Source organism: Pan troglodytes, chromosome 1 (genome assembly GCF_028858775.2).
Source record: "Pan troglodytes isolate AG18354 chromosome 1, NHGRI_mPanTro3-v2.0_pri, whole genome shotgun sequence".
In the NCBI taxonomy this organism is placed as follows: domain Eukaryota; kingdom Metazoa; phylum Chordata; class Mammalia; order Primates; family Hominidae; genus Pan; species Pan troglodytes.
The window spans coordinates 211,992,430-212,015,027 of NC_072398.2; the positions used below are offsets into that span (position 1 = coordinate 211,992,430).

The 22,598-nt window shown below is 41.2% G+C and overlaps 1 protein-coding gene across 23 annotated transcripts in view; it reads left to right on the forward strand.

Annotated features, from left to right (window-relative positions):
* Positions 1 to 22,598, forward strand: part of UBR4 (ubiquitin protein ligase E3 component n-recognin 4) — a 139,905-nt gene that overhangs the window by 6,289 nt on the left and 111,018 nt on the right. For all 23 annotated transcript variants that reach the window (XM_009449501.5, XM_009449523.5, XM_009449544.5 and 20 more), the window contains exons 2-15: positions 5,605 to 5,702; positions 7,665 to 7,768; positions 8,471 to 8,600; positions 8,718 to 8,857; positions 9,350 to 9,452; positions 9,588 to 9,729; positions 10,134 to 10,258; positions 13,820 to 13,944; positions 14,838 to 14,897; positions 15,000 to 15,190; positions 20,076 to 20,175; positions 20,315 to 20,452; positions 20,971 to 21,088; positions 22,346 to 22,533. In XM_009449501.5, the coding sequence (XP_009447776.2) occupies positions 5,605 to 5,702; positions 7,665 to 7,768; positions 8,471 to 8,600; positions 8,718 to 8,857; positions 9,350 to 9,452; positions 9,588 to 9,729; positions 10,134 to 10,258; positions 13,820 to 13,944; positions 14,838 to 14,897; positions 15,000 to 15,190; positions 20,076 to 20,175; positions 20,315 to 20,452; positions 20,971 to 21,088; positions 22,346 to 22,533 (1,762 nt within the window). The remainder of the gene's footprint in view (positions 1 to 5,604; positions 5,703 to 7,664; positions 7,769 to 8,470; positions 8,601 to 8,717; positions 8,858 to 9,349; positions 9,453 to 9,587; positions 9,730 to 10,133; positions 10,259 to 13,819; positions 13,945 to 14,837; positions 14,898 to 14,999; positions 15,191 to 20,075; positions 20,176 to 20,314; positions 20,453 to 20,970; positions 21,089 to 22,345; positions 22,534 to 22,598) is intronic.

Below are 22,598 nucleotides of genomic sequence, written 5' to 3' on the forward strand. Positions count from 1 at the left end.
GTGATCCGCCCGCCTTGGCCTCCCAAAGTGCTGGGATTACAGGCGTGAGCCACTGCACCCAGCCCAAAGGTTTTATTTATTTGTCTTTCTAAAAAGTAAAGGTCTCAGAATTGTGGGAGTATGTCTTGCATAGGAAGCTATAGTACCAGATCAAAGCCAACACTGTAGATGCTGAGGTGGGCCTTGTTGTCTAGCTAATCAGAGGTTGAGATGTCTAGGCTGCCACTTTAGTTCTGTGTTGCCACTCCCATCTTCTGCAGTTTCCTGGTTTTTTTCTCTTGTTAAACCTGCCATGTTTTTCTTCCTTGTCACCGGGGACCATCTGTTTTTCTGTTGCAGTCTACTACTCTCTGCTTCCTTTTTTGATATCCTGGCTCCATCATGCCAACTCTTACTTTCGACCTGGTAGCCTGCTTAGCCATTGTATTTATCTCTTGACCATTGAGAATGATGACGTGCTTGAGACTCCTCAGTACACCACATTCTACCTTCTTTTATAGTTGAAATTGACCTTTTGAAGAAAAGGTAGATTAAACGTTCCTAGGTCTAACCCCTGTTTCTTAAGTTTGACTTTGCAACCAAACTGAAATAGAGGAGGAATCGATCAACATGGATGAGTTGGAAAGCATACTCTCAAGTCATTGGATGTTTTAAAAGAAAAAGATATCTGAATTTATTTAAAGGGAAGATTTTTCTCTATAGCATGTAGCTAGCTAGCATGTCTTTTAGTAGTAAAGGCTACTAAAATATTTTTTCTTTTTTAAGAGACAGGGTTGGCTGGGTGCAGTGGCTCACGCCTGTAATCTCAGCACTTTGGGAGGCCAAGGCAGGCGGATCACCGGAGGTCAGGAGTTTGAGACCAGCCTGGCTAACATGGTGAAACCCTGTTTTTTTTTTACTAAAAATACAAAAAATTAGCTGGGCGTGGTGGCGCGTGCCTGTAATGCCCATAATCCCAGCTACTCTGGAGGCTGAGGCAGGAGAATTGATTGAACCAGGGAGGCGAAAGTTGCAGTGAGCTGAGATCACACCATTGCTATGGCAACAAGAGCAAAACTCCATCTGAAAAAAAAAAAAGAGACAGGGTCTCCTTCTGTTGGCGGGTTGGAGTACAGTGGGATGATTATAGCTGACTACAGCCTCAAACTCCTGGGCTCAAGGGATGCTCCTATTTCAGCCTCCTGAGTAGTTACAGTAGCTAGCTAGACTACAGGCTCCCACCACCAGGCCCAGCTTAAACTCTTTTTTAACACTGTTACTTATTACATAGTTTAAAGAACATTTTAAACACACTGTTACTTTTCCAAGCCAGAAATGGAGCAGAACTAGCTCAATGGAGCACATACCGTCCATGGGATTAGTTAGTATAATCATTGCTGAATGTAGCCTTCTCTGTTAAGGTACAGATAATTCCTTTCTTAACTCTGTGCAAGATACGCTGGTGAGCATGGTTATCATTCGACAATTTGATTGACTCTTTGTAGATAAAAAGAAATATGCTCCTTCTCTCTGAGCCAATTCTTTCTGAGCTGACCTGGCCTTTTTAATGATAAACCTGTTTGAGGTTTCTGTTTCCAGATATTCACTAGAATTTAGGGCAAAGACACCTACTTTGGAAGGGGGAGACTGTTACAACATTCCCATTAGATAATGCACAGTCATTTCCTAAAAGTCTTCAAAGGAAGAAAGGGATGCACTAATGCTGTGATCTTTTGAATTTGTAAGCAGTAGGATGCAAATTGATAATTGACCTACAGGAAAAAAAAAAAAAAGCCCGCCACCAAAAGATAGATTATGATTGTGAGATTAGTCTTTGTGACTACTGTTTCTATGTCTTAGTATCACATTAACCACAGATTTTTCAAGAGTATGAGGGAAGTATCTGAAAGACAGTTTTCAGTTCTTTAGTTAACATGCAGCAGATTATAGATAGAAAGATAGGAATAAGCATAATGGATTCTATATATATGCTAGAGAGTACATGAAACTGATGAGGGGAAAGGAGCTTGTGGAATTTCTACCATTTACAAAAAAGATTGATAGTATGATATTGAAGAGGGAGAAGGGAGGTGAATCCTTAGTCTTTTATGATGCCCCTCCTCAGATTCCATTTCTTCCTAAAAAGAGCTAGATTTTTCCAGACCCTGCCAGTTCTTTTTTCACTTACACATCAAATTGGATTTCTCTGACCTGTCTGCTTAGCTGCTGTTTCCCTTTGTACTCTGCATCACATTTATTTGGTATAGAGTATAAAAGCTTCAGCTTCTCTGTCTATCCACAGTGTTTCACGCTCAGCGGTGCTGTTGTTGCAGTTCATTAGGAGCGACAGGTGATTCAGGAAGATGCTTGACCAACCAGAGCAAAGATGTACTTTCACCTCTATCTCTTTATTTTCCTTCCCGTGCTTATATTTGCTTCCATTTCTTCATTCTTCTCCTTCCTACTTAACTTTTTGTCCTTTGTTCCATTTTTCCATTTCTTATTCTCTGGTGTCTTGGTGTCTTAACATTTTCTCAGGGCATGAGGGTGAGGTTGGAAATTATGGCAGCACATCCCTATTAGCTGACTCATGCACACTGTTTCTTTAAAATCAAGAGATATGACAATGTCCATTACTTCTCTGTTTCCTCCTTCAAGTCTTCAAAACCAATTTTTCCCAGGTTTATCCTTAGTTGCCCAGTGCACATTATAAGTAGAGCTGAAGACCGTTCCATTTTTCCTCTGCCAATGTCTATCTTTCCCCAAAATGCATTCTTCCTGTTTCTTTATTGGAATAAGGATGTTACGTATTTCTAGGGGAGGAAGTTGGGTTCATTAGATCACAATAGGATGACACTGAACCAGGCAATTAAATGAGTTTACTCCTATGTGTATATATATATATTTTTTATATATTTCATTATCAGAATGGGTATGAAAGCAATAGGCTAAGTCCATCCTTTGGGTGGGCAGTATTTCTCTTAGATTTGGTAAACCTGTTCAGCTGGAAAAAGTGGAGATAAGCAGCTCTGAACTTTGGAAATAAATCAGGAACTTTGGAAATAAACCCAGTAAAATAACATCAAATGACAGAGTGAGAAAGCCTTAGAAAAACAAATAAGAAAGTGTAAGGGTGGGGCCAGGCGTGGAGGCTCATGCCTGTAATCCCAGCACTTTGGGAGGCCAAGGCGGTGGATCACGAGGTCAGGAGTTTAAGACCAGCCTGACCAACATGGTGAAACCCCATCTCTACTAAAAAAAAATACAAAAATTAGCCGGGCGTGGTGGCACGCACCTGTAATCCCAGCTACTCAGGAGGCTGAGGCAGGCGAATCGCTTGAACCTGGGAGGTGGAGGTTGCAGTGAGCTGAGATAGTGCCACTACATTGTAGCCTGGGCGACAGAGCGAGACTCTGTCTCAAAAAAATAAAGTATAAGGCTGGAAGTAAAGGAAAAACTAAGTATATGAGGTAGAAACAGGGGGATTTAGTAGGGAGTTTTCTGCTGTACATGTGAGCCTTAAAACTGTGTTTAGTCACCAGCAACTTTTGAGTGCTGCTTGTTGTGGAAAGGTTTTTATTTTCTCCTTTTTATGTACCCTGACAAATGGAAAAGGACCCTTAGTGGGCAGGAGGATCCTTGCACACATCATAGATGCTCCATAAATATTTTTTTCTTGGTGAAGGAGTTATTCTAAGTTAGGGACTAATCTTTGATACATACCCATTTATCCATGATCTGCATATAGCAAAGTGCTCGCAATGCCAGACTCTCAAGTGTTACTCAAGGTGATTCATCAGCGACATTGGCACCTTCCAAATAGTGACTTGTCCTTTTGGCTCCTGTGTTCATTTGGCAGGCAGATAGTCTTGCAGGCAGTGAATGGAGTGTTCACTCTGTTTATATTTCCCTTCTTAGGATGATACTTTTTTTTTTTTTTTTGAGTTGGAGTCTTACTCTTTTGCCCAGGCTGGAGTGCAGTGGCACAATCTCAGCTCACTGCAATTCCACCTGCCGGGTTCAAGCAATTCTCGTGCCTCAGCCTCGTGAGTAGCTGGGACTACAGGTGGGTGCCACCACACCTGGCTAATTTTTGTATTTTTATTAGAGACGGGGTTTCACCATATTGGCCAGGCTGGTCTCGAACTCCTGGCCTCAGATAATCCACCAGCCTCTGTTTCCCAAAGTGCTGGGATTACAGGCTTGAGCCACCAGCTACAATGCGTCCCACCATAGGTTGATACTTCTGCTGGGGATTGACTCACTAAGTAAACTGTTCAACCACACTGTTGTTCTTTCCATTTAATAAAATATATTTTAGTCTTTGCTTTACCTTCATGTTTCTTTCTTTTTTTTTTTTCTGAGATGGAGTCTCGCTGTCACCCAGGCTGGAGTGCAGTGGCCCGATCTCGGCTCACTGCAGCCTCTACCTTCTGGGTTCAAGCAATTCTCTACCTCAGCCTTCTGAGTAGCTGGGATTACAGGCGCATGCCACCACCTGCTAATTTTTGTAATTTTAGTAGAGACAGGGTTTCACCATCTTGGCCAGGCTGGTCTTGAACTCCTGATCTCGTCATCCACCTGCGTGGACCTCCCAAAGTGCTGGAATTGCAGGCATGAGCCACCACACCCGGCCAGCCACCGTGCCCGGCCCATGTTTCATCAGTTGTGGATTAGCACCTGATTTGATAGAGTGACTTTAAATGTATCCAGCCTTTAAACCTAGTTGGCCTCTAGATTTTTTCAGAAGAGGGCATTTCCCCAGCTAAGGATAAGGGATGTGGTTAAAAAAAAAAATCACCGACTCTTTTGTGATCTCGCTTTAGTCTACAGTCAGGGGGATGGTATAGGGGATAACTCTGTTATCCAGTGAATTTTGGACTTTAGCACTGATCATATGACTTCTTATCTTGAGTTGTTGATTCCTTTTAAGTTACTGCATTACAGGCCAGCCTTATTTGGTCTAAAATTGGTGACTTTAATCTGTATTCCCACTAACAGTATATTGAGTATTCTGGTCTGCCCCTTTTTGGCTATCAATAATGAAGGCATATTAGCTGTTGGTCTTTGCCAGTCAGTAATATAGAACAGATTGATATCCTGTTAGGTCTTTACTTGGGTTTCGTTAGTTCTGCTTGACTTTGAAAATGTTTTCTGTTTGTTAGTCTCTGCTTCTTCCCTAGCCTGATGACCTTGAATGAGATATTTAATTTTAATTCTCTAAGCTTCACCTTCCCAATCTTTTTTTGAGATGAAGTCTTGCTCTATCACCCAGGCTGGAGTGCAGTGGTTCAATATCGGCTCACTGCAACCTCTGCCTCCCAGGTTCAAGCAATTCTCCTGCCTCAGCCTACTGAGGAGCTGAGACTATAGGCACGTGCCACCACGCCCAGCTGATTTTTGTACTTTTAGTGGTGACGGGTTTTCACCATACTGGCCAAGCTGGTCTTGAACTCCTGACCTCAGGTGATCCGCCTGTCTCATCTTTCCCAGTCTTGAAGGGGAATAGGTTGATGATACTATCTACCAGGTAGTAAGGATTAAATAATGTAATATCCATAAAGGGGTGTCTGGCACATAGTAAGCGCTAAGCAGATGCTGGCTGAATTATTATTATTTTTACAGTGAATCAGAAATCCTGCACCATGAGAAGCAGTACGAGCCATTCTACTCATCTTTTGTTGCACTTTCCACACACTATATTACAACAGTTTGCAGTCTCAGTAAGTATTCCACTCTTGTCCTTCCCTTCTGAGGGCTTGTGAATAGGGGGATTGTTTATCCTCTCGTTAGTGTATCTGAAAAAGTTGTTAATGAAGTCTAGGTTTTAGCACTCCTAAGCTGCTCACCCAAGAGTAGAGACAACTGTCAGCTAGGATGAGGCTCCAGAGGTTCCCTTACCTAGGCTAACCAAGTGGAATTTTAAAACTACTTGGCTTGGACACCTGCTTTATAAGTATTAAGTCCACCTCCTTTCCCTTCTTAATCCAAAGCATTTTATTGATTTCTCATGTAATTACTGGTGTGTTAATTTCCCTGGGGGGAAGGCGGTGGTGGATACTGACCTCTGGAGTTAGCAGCCACTCAAGGCTCTATTCCTTATTTGGTTTTGGTGAGGATGTGGATTCTCCTTTGTGTTCTCTGGTATATGAAGGGATTTCAACTTCAGTTCTCCATTTTCTTCATTTTTCTACCCCCAAAATGGCTAATCCCTATTTTACATTTCTGAATTTTTACATTTGTCTAAAATCTTGACTCAAATAGTTCTGAAGAATTCTAATTATTTTAAATTTGCTTTTTTAGAGACAGGGTCTTGCTCTGTCATCCAGGCTGGAGTGCAGTGGCGTGATCATAGCTCACTGCATCCTTGAACTCCTGGGCTCTAGTGATTCTCCTGCCTTAGCCTCCTCAGTCCTAGCTGGGACTACAGGCACAAGCCACCAAGCCCAATTAATATTTTGTAGTGACAGGGTCTCCCTATGTTGCCCAGGCTGGTCTGGAAGTCCTGGGCTCAAGCAGTCCTCCCAGCTTGGCCTCCCAAAGTGCTGGGATTACAGGCAGGAGTCCCCATATTTGTTTATTTGAACAGTTTGCTAAGCAAGTAAACTGAAAGGACACTGAAGAATTAGTGTATTTTTTGTGTGGCCCAAGACAGTTCTTCCAGTTGCTGAGTAATCCTTCAGTGTCCAATACTGTTTATTATAAGCTCTGGCTACTGGCAGAAGAATCAGTTTTAGCTTGGAGAAACTTTATGTAAGGAAGTCATTTTATTTTTTTAAGTTATACTTAAAAATTTTATCCATTTATTTATTTATTTTGAGATCGGGTTATGAGACTAATTTTTGTATTTTTGGTAGAGATGGGGTTTGACCATGCTGGCCCAAGCTGGTCTTGAACTCCTGGGCTGAAGTGATCCACCCGCCTCAGCCTCCCGAAGTGATCCACCCGCCTCAGCCTCCCGAAGTGCTGGGATTATAGGTGTGAGCCACTATGCCTGACCAGGACGTCATTTTAGAATCCATGGGAATACTACTACAATAGTAGTATTGTCTAGTGCAAGCTTGTCCAACCCACAGCCTGAGGACCATGTGATGGCTTTGAATTTGGCCCAACACAAATTCATAAACTTTCTTAAAACATTATGAGATTTTTTTTTTTGCCTTTTTTTTTTAAAGCTCATCAGCTATTGTTACTGTTAGTGTATTTTTTGTGTGACCTAAGACAATTCTTCCAGTGTAGCCCAGGGAAGCCAAAAGATTGCACACTCCTGGTTTAGTGGTTAAGAGCATGAACTCTAGAGGCTGACTGCCTGGATTTAAACCTAGCTATGTGACTTTTGTCAAGTCATTTAGTTAGCTCAGCTGTTAAAAATGGACAGGGATAATATGAATATCTGCCTCATAGAATTGGTTTAAGAATTAAATGAGTTAATACCTTTGAAGTGCTTGGCACTGGTGTGATGTAAGTATTTCCTATTATAGTTATCCTAATTTCTAGTAAATATGAGATAAATTGATCTGGTAGTTATTGATGTCAAAATGCCTTTGTTTACCCCTTGGGTTTTTGGCTCTGAATAATTGTTACGATATTGGGAATGTTGGACATAGAGCTCAATACTTACTTTGCTTAATTTATTGACCAACGCTGAGCAGTCTGAAATTGAGTAATGTTTATTACTTTCTCAGTTCCCCGGAACCAACTTCAGTCAGTGGCAGCAGCCTGTAAAGTTCTAATTGAGTTTTCTCTCCTGCGTCTGGAGAATCCAGATGAGGCTTGTGCTGTGTCCCAGGTGAGAGTGATGGGCCCATTTCTTGCCCTATTCTGAAGCAGTGTTGTGACTGACTAGTGGAATAGAGTAGAGGTCAGTGAACTTTTTCTGTAGTAGGCCAGATAGGAAATCATTTGCAGGCTGTATGTTATCTGTTGCAGCTAGTTAACTATGCCTTTTTAGTGTGAAAGCAGCCATAGATTAATATATAAATGATGAACATGGCTGTGTTCCAGTAAACTTTATTTACAAAAACAGGCAGTGTTTGAATTGGAGCTGTAGTTTGCCAACCTCTGGTACATGGGGCTACTGAGTCTTCTCAAGGATTGCAAACTTACATACCTGCAGGGGCCAGGTAGGTAACAGAAAATGAGTAAAGTGTGCTAGTTGAGAAGATTGCAGGCCCCAACTAAAGGGGCTAACCACTATTTGGCTCTGGGTTATTACTGCCGTGCAGGAATGGAGGTGCAAGGTTGCTATACTGTGAATTATTTGAGCGTGAGAATTTCAGATTTGCATGTGAATCTTTTCATTCCCTTCAAATTTTAAAAAAATATTGTGAGAACAATAAGACAAATCTGTAAGCTACATACGGTCTAAGGACATCAGCTTGCAGTCTTTGCTTTAGTGTTTATATGAACCTAACTTTGGCCCTGTGCCAGTTAGAATTTCCAAAAGAGTAGAATTTTCTGAAAGATCTATTTGCATTTATTTTCTTTTCAGAAACACTTGATTCTCCTAATCAAGGGCCTGTGCACTGGCTGTAGCCGACTAGATAGAACTGAAATTATCACATTTACAGCAATGATGAAATCCGCCAAGCTGCCCCAAACAGTGAAGACACTTTCAGATGGTGGGTGTTCCTTTGACAGATCTGATCACATGACCACCCCCATGGCACCTTTTCCATGGCACCTTTGCCTTCTAGTGGCACTTTCCTCAGCCCTTTTTTTGCCTTTGTATTTTACAGTGGAAGATCAGAAAGAGCTGGCCTCACCAGTAAGCCCTGAGTTGAGGCAAAAGGAGGTACAGATGAATTTTTTGAACCAGCTGACCTCAGTTTTTAACCCTAGAACTGTAGCATCACAACCTATCAGTACACAGACTCTGGTGAGTTTCTTTAGTCAAATGTCTTCTTCTCTGTGGGTTTTGTTAAGATGATAACACTAGGGGAGAAAAAGTGATGTATTTTATGTTTGTGATATAAAATGATATACATGTCTGTGGGACAAAAGAAATTGAGGAATACAAAATAAAACAAGTAAAATTCACCCCAACTCCTTCTTCTGTCCACGGTTATTACTGTTTTGACGACCATTCTAGGCTTCTCTCAATGCAAATTAACAAATGTAAGGTGTATGTGCAGTTTTCTATATAAAGGCATCACTCCATTTTGGTTATAGAACATTATATATATTTTAAAGCTGTATATTTTTTCCCTCCTCCTGAAAATGTAACCTGTATTTTCTCCAACATGAGTAAGGAATTTTCCCTTCACTAACTGGGGAGTCTGGAGAGTATCCGTGCAGCTACTGCTCACTTTTGACAGTTGGTTTGGTGAAGAGATAATAGTATCTTGACAGGCCTTATGTTTCTTTTCAGGTGGAAGGAGAAAATGATGAGCAGTCATCTACAGATCAAGCCTCAGCTATCAAAACCAAGAATGTGTTCATAGCTCAGAACGTGGCTAGTCTTCAAGAGCTTGGTAAGACTCCCAACTGTTATCAGAAAGCTGATTTCTGGGCTGTCAAAAATTCCTTAAGTGTGCTTCTGTCATATGGATAAGAATCAAGCATCAGACAAAGGCCCGTTTGTAAGGTTGTGGTTTTCATTCATTTAGGTGGCTCGGAGAAGCTACTGCGTGTATGTTTGAACCTGCCATATTTCCTACGCTATATCAATCGGTTCCAAGATGCAGTTTTAGCTAATTCCTTCTTCATAATGCCTGCAACAGTAGCAGATGCCACTGCTGTTCGTAATGGGTAAGGTGCTTCACAGTGCACATGCTTTACTTTTTTTGTTTTTGGGACAGGGTCTTGTTCTGTCACCCAGGCTGGAGTGCAGGGGTGCAGTCTCGGTTCACTGTAACCTCGTCTCCTGGCTCAAGCAGTTCTCCCACCTCAGCCTCCTGAGTAGCTGGGACTACAGGCACACACCACCATGGCTGGCTAATTTTTGTATTTTTTGTAGAGTCGGGGTTTTGCCTTGTTGCCCAGGCTGGTCTTGAACTCCTGGGCTCAAGCAATCCTCCTGCCTTGGCCTCCTGAAGTGTCGGAATTATAGGCGTGAGCCACTGTGCCGGGCCCATGCTGATAATTTCTTTAACTGTCACATTATAGAAGTGAATGATTCTAAGAGACACTTGTTGATCTCTGTCATGTTCCAGCTTTCATTCATTGGTGATTGATGTAACTATGGCATTGGATACCCTTTCTCTACCTGTGTTGGAACCTCTCAATCCTTCTCGTCTACAAGATGTGACAGTCCTCAGCCTAAGTTGTCTGTATGCAGGTGAGAAGTTATTATATCTGGTCTCATTTTCTCAGTCAAGCAGAGATATACTTTCAGGAAACCATGAAAATCCTCCTGAATACTCTACTCATCCCCCTTGCTTCCTTCTCTCAAGGATCATCTAACGTTGCGTCAAGGTGAAATGAGGTCTCAATAGGAATCTTTGTAAATGGTCCTGTTGTTTCACTGCTGCCATTGCGTTATAGGCATATTTGATTTTATAGTATGTACAGATACTAAATATTTACTATATGAAAAGCAAATTGCCTAAGACTGTTGAGATATTGAGATGAACTACATGTAGTCTCTGTCCTCAAGGAGCCTACATCTGAGCAGCAGAGAACACATAAAGCTAAATAGTATAATATAAAACAGTATTAAAGGCAATAGAAGTATAGAATATTTTCGGTACACAGAGAAGAGAGGGATTGAGTCTTGTTGTGGGATCAGGTTTGAAGAAGGCTTCGTGGAACAGGTGGTATCTGTTTATACTGATAAATGCGAAGAATGATATTCTTTAAGCTTCCATAAAATCCCCTTTTTTCCTGTTGATCTTACTGCCTTTGAAGCAGGGCCTGACAGCTGGTGTTTACTCTCTTTTAAGTTATTGTTAAAAGGACTTTTTAGCCCAGATCACTGATCCTTGGCTTTAAGCTCCGAGACATATCATATCTCTGGTATGTCTTGGAAGTTATAGCAATTTCGGAAGTTTACTTGGTTTTGCAAGTGAAGATTTGAGCAGATAGTCTTGGAGACCTGACCTTGGGGACACCATGAAATTACTGAGGTTGATCTCCCTACATTCTCTGAACAGTTTTAATTTGAACATCTGTGTGTGAATAGGAATATAAAGATAAAGGCATTTGTGCTCTCAGAGACCTTACTGTCTTTTAGAGGATATTAGTAAATAACTTATAAGTGAAGAAACTGAATGAGAGATGAGAAAGTACTTTGAAAGTTTAGAGGAGGGAGAGCTCACTTTCAGTTGAAAAAGGCAGTAATCATGAAGGAGCTCTGATGTTGAATCTTAAGTCAGGTAGGATCTCGGCTTGGCTATTTCTAGGCAGAGGCAGAAGCAGACAAAACGTACCCAAGAGTTTGGGGGAACATACTACGTAAGTTTGTGTGTGTGTGTGTGTGTGTGTGTGTGTGTGTGTGTGTATAAGTAAGTCTGTAGGTTTTATGGCTGTTCGTGGGTGTTGTATAATTGGACAGAAAGTAAGACTCAATTAGAAATGCAGACTAAGTCATTTGGACCATATCCTGTAGATAGTAGAGACCATTAAAGATTCTGAGTTGTGAGAGGATCTGAGCTATATTTCAGGAAGAACATTCAGGCTGTACTGTACAAGGTATTTTGGTGTGGGGAAATATTGGAGGCAGGGAAACTACTTAGGAGGAATTGGCAGTCACTCAGGCAGCGTACATTTAGGGCCTCAGCTAGGGCAGCAGCATTAAGAGTAGAAAGTTAAGGATACATGTGAAAATATGTTCTCTCATAGCTAATTTCCAGTATTGAGCTTCCTCATGCTCTACCGTTGATTTTGCATTTTTAAATTTGGGGTTTATTTATTTTGATTTCCAGGGGATTTCATTACCCTCACATGGATCTCAATGTACTCAGTCAGTAAGTGATTAAAGTCAGTAAGGACTAGAGATTCTTTAAAAATTCAAAGTCGGATTAAAGATCCCAAATCTGGTTTGTTAAAATTTGATCACTTGGGATTTGATTTAAGGAAAGGGATTTGGCTATGATGTCTTTGAGAAATTCCAGGCATAGGATTTTTTTTCATAATCTTAAAATTTAGAATTTTACTATTATTATTATTATTATTATTATTATTATTTTGAGATGGAGTCTCGCTCAGTCGCCCAGGCTGGAGTTCAGTGGCGCAATCTTGGCTCACTGCAAGCTCCACCTCCTGGTTTCACGCCATTCTCCTGCCTCAGCCTCCCTTGTAGCTGGGACCACAGGTGCCCACCACCATGCCCGGCTAATTTTTTTTTTTGTATTTTTAGTAGAGACGGGGTTTCACCATGTCAGCCAGGATGGTCTCGATCTCCTGACCTCGTGATCCGCCCGCCTTGGCCTCCTAAAGTGCAGGGATTACAAGCGTGAGCCACCGTGCCTGGCCAGATTTCATTATTTATTTATTTATTTATTTATTTAAGAAATACAGTCTTGCTACGTTGCCCAGGCTAGATTTGAACTGTTAGGCTCAAGTGATCTTCTCACCTCAGCCTCTGGAGTCGACTGTGCCTGCTTCTAGATTTTAAATTTAATGAATGAATTAATTATTTAATTATAATTTTTTTGAGATGGCATTTCGCTCTTTTGCCCAGGCTGGAATGCAAATGGCTCAATCTTAGCTCACTGTAACCTCTGCCCCCCGGGTTCAAGTGATTCTCCTGCTTCAGCTTCCCGAGTAGCTGGGATTATAGGCGCCTGCCACTTCGCCTGGCTAATTTTTGCATTTTTAGTAGAGATGGGATTTCACCATGTTGGCGAGGCTGGTCTCAGACTCCTGACCTCAGGTGATCCACCCACCTGGGCCTCCGAAAGTGCTAAGATTACAGGCGTGAGCCACCGCGCCCAGCCTTAATTATTTATTTTTATTACTTTTTTTAAAAGAGACAGAATCTTAGTGTTTCAGCCAGGTGGGAGTGCAGTGGAGCGATTATAACTCACTGTAGCCTCAAACCCGTGGGTGCAAATGATCCTCCCACATCAACCTCCTGAGTAACTGGAACTAGAGGCATGCACCACCACACCTGGCTTAGATTTTATTTTTAAAGCAATTTTAGGTTCATAGAATTCGCATATCCTCCTTCTCCCTTATAGCTAGTTTCTCTTATCAGTAATACTTTTAATTAGTACGGTGGATTTATTATTGATGAACCAGTATTGATATATTATTATTAACTGAAGTCCATAGTTTACATTGGGGTTTCATTTTTGTGTTGTACAGGTCTATGGGTTTTGACAAATGTATAGTGTCATGTGTCCATGATTACTATATTGTACAAAATAGTTTCACTATCCTAAAAATCCCCTTTGCCTATTCATTCCTTACCCCATCCCTCGACCCCTGGTAACACTACTGATCTCCACTGTCTCTCTAGTTTTACCTTTTCTAGAATGTCATGTAGTTGGAATCATACAATAAGCAGGATTTTCAGATTGGCTTCTTTCTCTTAGCAGTATGCATATAGTTCCTCCATGTCTTCTCATGGCTTAATAGTCCATTTCTTTTTATTGCTGAATTAATATTCCATTGTATGGATATACCACAGTTTGTTTCTGTGTTCTCCTATTGAAGGACATTCGTGTGTAGTGTGTGTGTGTGTGCGCGCATGTAAGTTTTTAGCTTATTTGGATAAATACCTAGGAGTCTGGTTACTGAATTGTATGGTAAACCTATTTAGTCTTGCCCTTAATGGCATTTATTTTAAGTAGTCAAATCATGGAATTGCTTGTGGGTGGGGTGTGCTTTTGTGTTTCAGCTTTGGTGGATTCTTGGATGCACTCCATGGCTGAGACCTGTGCATCTTCTTTTTCAGGTGTGAGTGTGGCAACGTGCATGGCCATCCTCCATGTGGGTAGTGCCCAGCAAGTGCGGACAGGGTCCACGAGCTCCAAAGAAGATGACTATGAAAGTGACGCAGCTACAATTGTCCAGAAATGTGTAAGCCAAAGATCTGGGGATAAGGGAACCTTAATTGTTCAAATGAGGGAGTATGGCCAGTTCCACTTTCTTCCATGATAGAAGAAAGAACTTAGAGTATTCTCCACACTACTTTCCCTGGGCACTAGTAGGTCTAAGAGGTAGGCATCCAGCTTGTTGATTTGGTATATTGGTTGATCTGGTATATTGTTTCCCTATCTCTGTAGAACACACTTGAAAGATTAGCCATTAATTCAGCAAATATGTTTGAGGGCCTACTGTGTGTCAGTGTACTTTTAGGGAAATGCAGTAAACAGGAAAATTTCCGATAGTGATTAAGTGCGCTGAAACAATACATTGTGATTGATAGTGATCTGGGCAGGGCGTGGTGACTCACACCTATGATCCCAGTGCTTTGGGAGGTGGGTGGATCACCTGAGGTTAGGAGTTCAAAACCAGCCTGGCCAGCATGGTGAAACCCTGTCTCTACTAAAAATACAAAAATTAGCTGGGTGTGGTGGTGCATGCCTGTAATCCCCGCTACTCTGGAGGCTGAGGCAGGAGAATCGCTTGAGCCTGGGAGGTGGAGGTTTCAGTGAGCCGGGATCACGCCATCGCACTCCAGCCTGGACAACAAGAGTGAAACTCCGTCTTAAAAAAAAAAAAAGTGATCTGATGTGGAGCTGGGCATGCTGCTTTTGATTCGGAGGAGGGATGGCTTCTGAGAAGGTGACATTTGATCCAAATGAAAAGAGGGAGTCAGCTCCATGTGAAGGTCAAGGAAAGTACGATGGAATGTATCATTGAAAAGAGGATATTGAACTCTTCAAGTTAAATTGTTTGGGTAGGATTTAGCATTTATGATGAAATCTGTCAGCTTGTTCAGATTTTTGTGTCTGTTTGATATTGTACAGCTCGAAATCTATGACATGATTGGACAAGCAATCAGCAGTTCTCGCCGGGCTGGTGGTGAGGTAAGAAGCGTATCTGTCTCTGCTGCATACTTCCTATCTTGTCCTCTCTGAGATGTAAATATCTCTATGATTATGTTTTTTATTTTGTGCCTTTCACAACAGCACTATCAGAATTTCCAATTGCTGGGTGCTTGGTGCTTGTTAAACAGCCTTTTCCTCATACTGAACCTCAGTCCTACTGCGTTGGCTGATAAGGGGAAAGAGAAGGACCCGCTGGCTGCCCTCCGAGTCAGAGACATCCTTTCTCGTACTAAAGAGGGAGTGGGCTCCCCTAAACTGGGGCCTGGAAAAGGGTACGTGTCTACTTGATTATAACTTATATTTTGTTTTATTTCCCTAACATTTTATATTGACAGGGAGCTAGTATGACTTCATATCAATAGGAAAATTTGCCTTCCTACCTGGCTTGAATTTAGCAACTAAGATAATGATCATGACCTGTTATCTCCACAGCATAGCTTTGTGATTTTTAGATAAGTCACTCATTCTCTTTGATTCTATTTCCTCATCCGTCAAAGGGGAAAAATATCTGTGCAATGTGTATTTCAGGAATTTTATGAAGTTCACATCAGAAAAACATGTTTCTGTCTTGTAAAGCGGGCTTGTTTGACTTGGAGTTGAGTACTTGCGTGTATAACCCGTAAGATGAGAATATTGTCAGGGCCTCCTGGTTTGCTTCCTGTAATATTTGCTGTTGTTTTGATGAACTCTGAAAGAAGAGATATGACCAACGTACTGTTCAGGTTTCGTTTTCTAAGCCCAGGTGTTTCTGGATTTTATTTTTTCATTCAATCCCTATTATATACTAGGCCCTATTCTAGGCATTGAGGATATAGCACTAAACAAAGTGATGTCCTTGCCTTTATGGAGTTTATTTTATATCTGGAGAAACAGTGAACAAATCTACTAACGAGTAGATTATAGATAATCATATATAAACGTTGTGAAGAAAAAGATGTCAGAGTGAGGGGCTGGAGAGTCATAGGGGCTTTTATTATTTTATTTTTTTTGAGACATAGTCTCCCTCTGTTGCCCATGCTGGAGTGCAGTGGCGTGATTGTGGCTCACTGTAACCTCCACTTCGCGGGTTCAAGCAATTCTCATGCCTCAGCCTCCCAAGTAGCTGGGATTACAGGTGCATGCCACCACACCCACCTAATTTTTGTATTTTTAGTAGAGACGGGGTTTCACCATGTTGGCCAGGCAGGGTCTCGAACTCTTGGCCTCAAATGATCTGCCCACCTCAGCCTCCTAGAGTGCTGGGATTACAGGTGTGAGCCACTGCGCCCAGCCCAGGGCTATTATTTTAGTTATTTAGTTATTTAGGATGATCCAGAAAGGGCTCCAAAGACATGATGTAGAGACCATATGTGAAGTGACAGAGCTATGTAAGTATTTGGGGTAGAATTGTTCAGGTTTGAGATGGAAGTATCATTGACATTTCTGAGGGTCAGCAAGGTCAGTGTGGCTAAAATGGAGAAACCAAGGTGGGAGAGTGGTAGAAAATTAGGTCAGACAGGTAGCCAGTGGCCAGATCACCTAGGGCCAAGTGCAGTCAGTAACTGTTAGAAGGATTAAACAAGGGAGAGATGCAACCTGATTTATTGGTGATCTGAGGATAGACTGCAGGGCATAAGATAAGAAGGAGGGAGAACAGTTAGCAGCGAATGCATCATTCCAGATGAGATATGAAGGTGACTTGGATAGGGTGGTGCGGCAAAGGCTGAGAAAAGAGGCCGAATTGAAATATATTTGGAAGGTACAGCTGGCAGGATTTACTGATGGCTTGTATGTTGGGTGTGAAAAAGATGACATCACAATTTTTTGGCTTGAGGTCACTGGGTTGTATAATTTACTGATACTGGGAACACTTGTTTAGGAGTGGGTTGAATGGGAAGATGGGGAAGAAATAAAAACGTAATATTGGCCATGCTGAGTGTAAGATGACTGTCAGACCTCTATGTGAGATGTTGAGTGGGCAGTTGGATATGTGAGTCTGGAGTTTCAGGAAGAGGTCACAGCCTGGACTGCATTAACAAATTACCCTCTGAGCATCTTCTGTGTCCCAGGCTCTGTGTTAGTTCTGGATTGCTGTGATGAACATAAAAATGGACATATTCTCAAGAGACATGAACTAGGTATCCATACAAATATATATATATATATATATACACAAATATATATATATACAAATATATATATATACACAAATATATATATACAAATATATATATATACACAAATATATATATACAAATATATATATATACACAAATATATATATATGCAAATATATATACAAATATATATATACAAATATATATATACAAATATATATATACAAATATATATATATACACAAATATATATATATACAAATATATATATATACACAAATATATATATATATATATATATATTTTTTTTTTTTTTGAGGCAGAGCCTCGCTCTGTTGCCCAGGCTGGAGTGTAGTGGTGCAGTCTCAACTCGCTGCAACCTCTGCCTCCCAGGTTCAAGCAATTCTTGTGCCTCAGCCACCAGGTAGCTAGGATTACAGGTGTGCACCACCATGCCCAGCTGATTTTTTTTTTTTTTGTATTTTTAATAGAGTTGGGGTTTCGCCATGTTGGCTAGGCTGGTATTGAACTCCTGGCCTCAAGTGATCTGCCTGCCTCAGCATCCCAAAGTGCTGGGATTACAGGCATGAGCCAATCTGCCTGGCCATGTCAAATTGTATCTAGAGAGTATTAGAACAGGGGCATTTGACCTGGCTAGGGACATCAGAGCAGGCTTCCCCAAGGAAGTGCTAATTAAGCTGAAATCTGAAGCCGGTATTGACATGGTAAGTTGATAGATACTGGGCAAAGTAAGGAGGTAAGAGTGTTCCAGAGCAAACGGTAGTTTGTGATTTTATGAGTGGCCATTTTCATTCTTGGCATTGTAAAGGGAAATGAAAGAATGCCAAGAAGTATATCCTTAGAAGTAGCAGTTATGCTTTTAAAATGGCTGTTGTTTCTTCATATTTTAAAAGAATACATGTATGTTGTATAAGTGACAAGCCATACAGATGGACATAAATAGGAAAGGTAAAAATGATCCCAAATTCTACCACTCAAATTGGTAAACATTCCTTCAGACATTTTTCTGTGCACATATAAAATATATATAAGTTTACAAAAATGGGATCAGTGTATATGAAATACTGCATCATCTTTTCAGTGACACTATTAAAATGTCTAAGTTTTTAATGGCCAGCAGTATTCCACTATGTAAATATACCGTAGTTGCCTAATTCCCCTATTGCTAAGCGCTTATTTAGATTGTTCCAAATGTCTTGTTTTGATAACTTCCTGAAATATAAACTTTTGGGAACTTAATTGTCCTGTTGGGATGAATTCCCAAAAGTACCGTTGTTAGGACAAAGGGCTCACATATTTAAACATTGGAAATGTTTTGTCAAACTACTCGTTAGAAAAGTAACACTAATCTGCATTGACACCAGCTGTGTGCTTATATGCCCATTTCCCCATGCTCTCTTTGACAATGGGCATCATTAGTCTTCATGTTTGCTTATCTTAGAGGAGAGAATGCTATGATATTTCATGTATTTGTATTTCTTTGATTACTAGTGTGATTGTATTTCCTTTCACCTATTTATTGGTCATTTGTATTTCTTTTGTAAACTGCCTTATGTCCTTTGCCTTGGCTTTCTTTTTGGTATTTGTCATTTTCTTTTTAATTTTTTTATTATTATTTTTACAGAGGTAGAGTCACTTTGTCTCCTAGGCTAGAGTGCAATGGTAGGATTATAGCTCACTGTAACCTTGAACTCCTGGGCTCTGGTGATCCTCCCACCTCAGCCTCCTGAGTAGCTAGGACTACAGGTGTGCACCACCATGCCCAGCTAATTTTTAAAATTTTTTGCAGAGATGGGATCTTGCTGTGTTGACCAGGCTGGTCTCGCACTCTTGGCCCCAAGCAGTCCTCCTGCCTCGGCCTCCCAAAGTGCTGGGATAATAGATGTGAGCCACCGCATCTGGCCTGTGTTTGTTCTTTTTTCTTTTTGATTTATATGAACTTGCAAATCATATATATTAACCTTTTGTTATGTGGAGATTTTGGACAGGAGGAAAACACTTTACTTGAATGTAATTTTCTTTTCTCTCTCTTTTTTTAAACAAAACCTCACTCTATGGCCCAGGTTGGAGTGCAGTAGTATGAACACAGTTCACTGCAGCCTCCACCTCCTGGGCTCAAGTGATCCTTCTGCCCCGGCCTGTTGGGTAGCTGGCACCACAGGTGTGCATCACCACTTCTGGCTAAGTTTTTCATATTTTGTAGAGATGGGGTCTTGCCATGTTGCCCAGGTTGGTCTTGAACTTCTGGGCTCAAGTGATCTTCCCACCTTGGCCTCCCCAAGTGCTGGGATTATAGGCATGAGCCACTGCTCCAGGCCTCTCTTTTTATTCTCTTAGATTTGTTTCCAGATATTTTATAGAAGTTGGTAATTCAAACCTTTTTCTTTTCAAAATAATGATTCTTTAAAGTTCAATCTACATTTAAAAGTCAGCATCTTTGCATAACCCATTAGCCTTGAACTGATTGTTTAAATTCCAAAAATTTTTCCATTTGGGAGTTTCTTCTATTCCAGGAGGTTTTATTTATTTATTTATTTATTTGTTTGTTTGTTTGTTTGTTTTGAGACAAGGTCTTGTTCTGTCACCCAGGCTGGAGTGCAGTGGTGCACCTCAGCCTCCCAAGTAGCTGGTACCATAGGTACATGCCACCATGCCTGGGTAACTTTTTAATTTTTTTGTAGAGACAGGGTCTCCCTCTCTAGGTTGCCAGGCTGGTCTAAAATTGCTGGGCATAAGTGATCCTCTCATCTCGGCCTCTCAAAAGTGTTGGGATTTAAGGTGTGAGCCACCGTGCCCAGCCTAGTCCAGGAGTTCTAAACCTGAAGCCTGCAGATCCTTAGGCCATCTGTGGATGGGGTTCAAGGAGATTGTGAACTTCAGAAATTATATGCAGATGTATGTATGTACAATTTTTTTTTTCTGAAGGTCCACAGAGTCTGAAAGGGGTCTGAGACCCCAAAATGGCAAGATCCACTGCTTCAGAAGTTGTAATTTATTGTTAATTATTTTAAGGATTGTGTTTTCCTTTTTCTTTGTGTAGGCATCAGGGATTTGGGGTACTCTCAGTAATATTGGCAAACCATGCCATCAAACTGCTAACGTCTCTCTTTCAAGACCTACAAGTGGAGGCCCTTCACAAGGTGAGGAGGTTATCCCCATGGTAATCAGCATATTGATTGCGGGATCCACTTCTGGCCAAGCAAGCTTGATCCATCAACTCAAGTTGTTTTTTCTGGCTGAGTAGTATCATTAATTGCCCTTTGATATCATTGCCTTCAGGGTTGGGAGACAGATGGCCCCCCTGCAGCCTTGAGCATTATGGCCCAGAGCACCTCCATACAGAGGATTCAACGGCTGATTGACTCTGTCCCACTGATGAACCTGCTCTTGACGTTACTTTCAACTTCCTACAGAAAGGTGGGTGGGAGTTAAGCCATTGATAATTTAGAAGAATGTCTCATTTTATATATATGATATATATTTTATATGATATATATATATGTATGTATATATATAAAACTTTCTTGAAATGAATAAGACTGACTACACACCATGACCTTTATAGACCCAAAGTTTTGGTACTGGTGTTGAAGAAGTGAGAAATTCTTAGCAGGTTGAATCTATCCAAACATTTGAATCAGTTATTAATTATCAGTTTTGTGATACACGTGGCTACTTGGTGATTTGTGATGATTGGCATACTGAAGCAGAAGCATAGAGGACACTATGGAAACACTCCTTTTTTCAATTCTTGTCCACGTCTCTGGTTGGTAGTGTTTTTGTAGGGGAAAGTGATGAAAGTCCTTAATTAAGGGAGCTATTAAGAGGCATACTCTTGGATTTAGGAAAAAATAAAAGAGATTATGGAGAAAGTTTTCATGCGATGCATGAGATTAAATAGGATGGCTCCGGTTTTGTAATTGTCATTTTCCTAGGCATGTGTCCTGCAGCGGCAGAGGAAGGGCTCCATGAGCAGCGATGCCAGCGCCTCCACCGACTCCAATACTTACTATGAGGACGATTTCAGTAGCACGGAGGAGGACAGCAGCCAAGGTAGAGGCCGCTCTTTTCTCTCTCCCAGAGATAAGCTATAGAGTGCAACAGGAGTGTTCTCAGCAGATTCCTGTAGTTTCCTGACCAAACAAAAGTTTCCATTTTGTTTTCACCTGCTTAGCCTGGACCTTGGTTTTATGTGCATTCAAAGATGACATGTTATTTAAGAGCAAGTTGAGCTGTTGATGAATGAATGATGGAAACAACTTTCAGCCAAGCCTGGGTTACTTTTCATTCCTTTCCCTCCAAAATCAGAAAACATCTCAATTGTTCCATATTTCTTCCTGTGTTGACTCATTTTGTGACCTCTGCTCTAAGCTTTCTCAGTGAAACTCAAAAGGTCACATGTGAGGTGTTCCGTTTGGATGTTATCATAGTCATAGTTTAGGGAAGCTTGAGTAGAGAAACCTAATCCTGTTGTAGTGAACACACTGGCATGCCCTCCTGCCTTAGTTTGATGAGAGAGTGAATAAGGTAAGTACCTCAGATTCTTTCATAATCAGGTTTGTGGGAACAATGTGAAATACGAAGGGAGCCGTGATTCTTACCGTCCTGTGATTTATGGTTGATAAGGCAAGTATAAATTTGCTCTTGAAAATATTTGGCTTGTTACCGGTAAAATAATGTGAAGTTGTTTTTCTTTCTTTGTTGGGCTCCTTAAAGAAAAATTGGCTGGGCGCGGTGGCTCACACCTGTAATCCCAGCACTTTGGGAGGCTGAGGTGGGCAGATCACAAGGTCAGGAGTTCGAGACCAGCCTGGCCAATATGGTGAAACCCCATCTCTACTAAAAATCAAAAATTAGCCAGGCACATGCCTGTAGCCTGTAGTCCCAGCTACTCGGGAGACTGAGGCAGGAGAATTGCTTGAACCTGGGAGGTGGAGGTTGCGGCGAGCCAATATTGCACCACTGCACTCCAGCCTGGATGACAGAGTGAGACTCCCTCTCAAAAAAAAAAAAAAAAAAAAAAGAAAAAAGAAATCAGTTTTATTGGGGTATAATTTACATGCAATAATGTGAGAGATTCTTAACGGGTTGAATCTATCCAAACATTTGAATCAGTTATTGATGATGAGTGTTGCTCTTATTTTATGTATGCATTTAGATGAGTTTTGATACACAAATGCAATCTTGTAACCATCATCACAGTTGGGATATCCTTGTATTCCTTTTGACTTAAGTACTTTTAGGAAGCAGATGCACCAAAAACACTTTTAAAAAATATTTATTTTTGTTACTTTATCTTTCTCTATTCAGACGATGACAGTGAGCCTATTTTGGGGCAATGGTTTGAGGAGACTATTTCTCCCAGTAAAGAGAAAGCAGCACCTCCGCCTCCTCCCCCACCTCCTCCACTGGAAAGCTCTCCTCGGGTTAAAAGCCCCAGTAAGCAGGCCCCTGGTGAGAAGGGCAACATTCTGGCGAGTCGCAAAGATCCTGAGTTGGTAAGAGTAGGTTTCTAAGGTTTAGGGGAAGTGGACATGGGGAGCTAGGGGTATGAGAAGCAGAT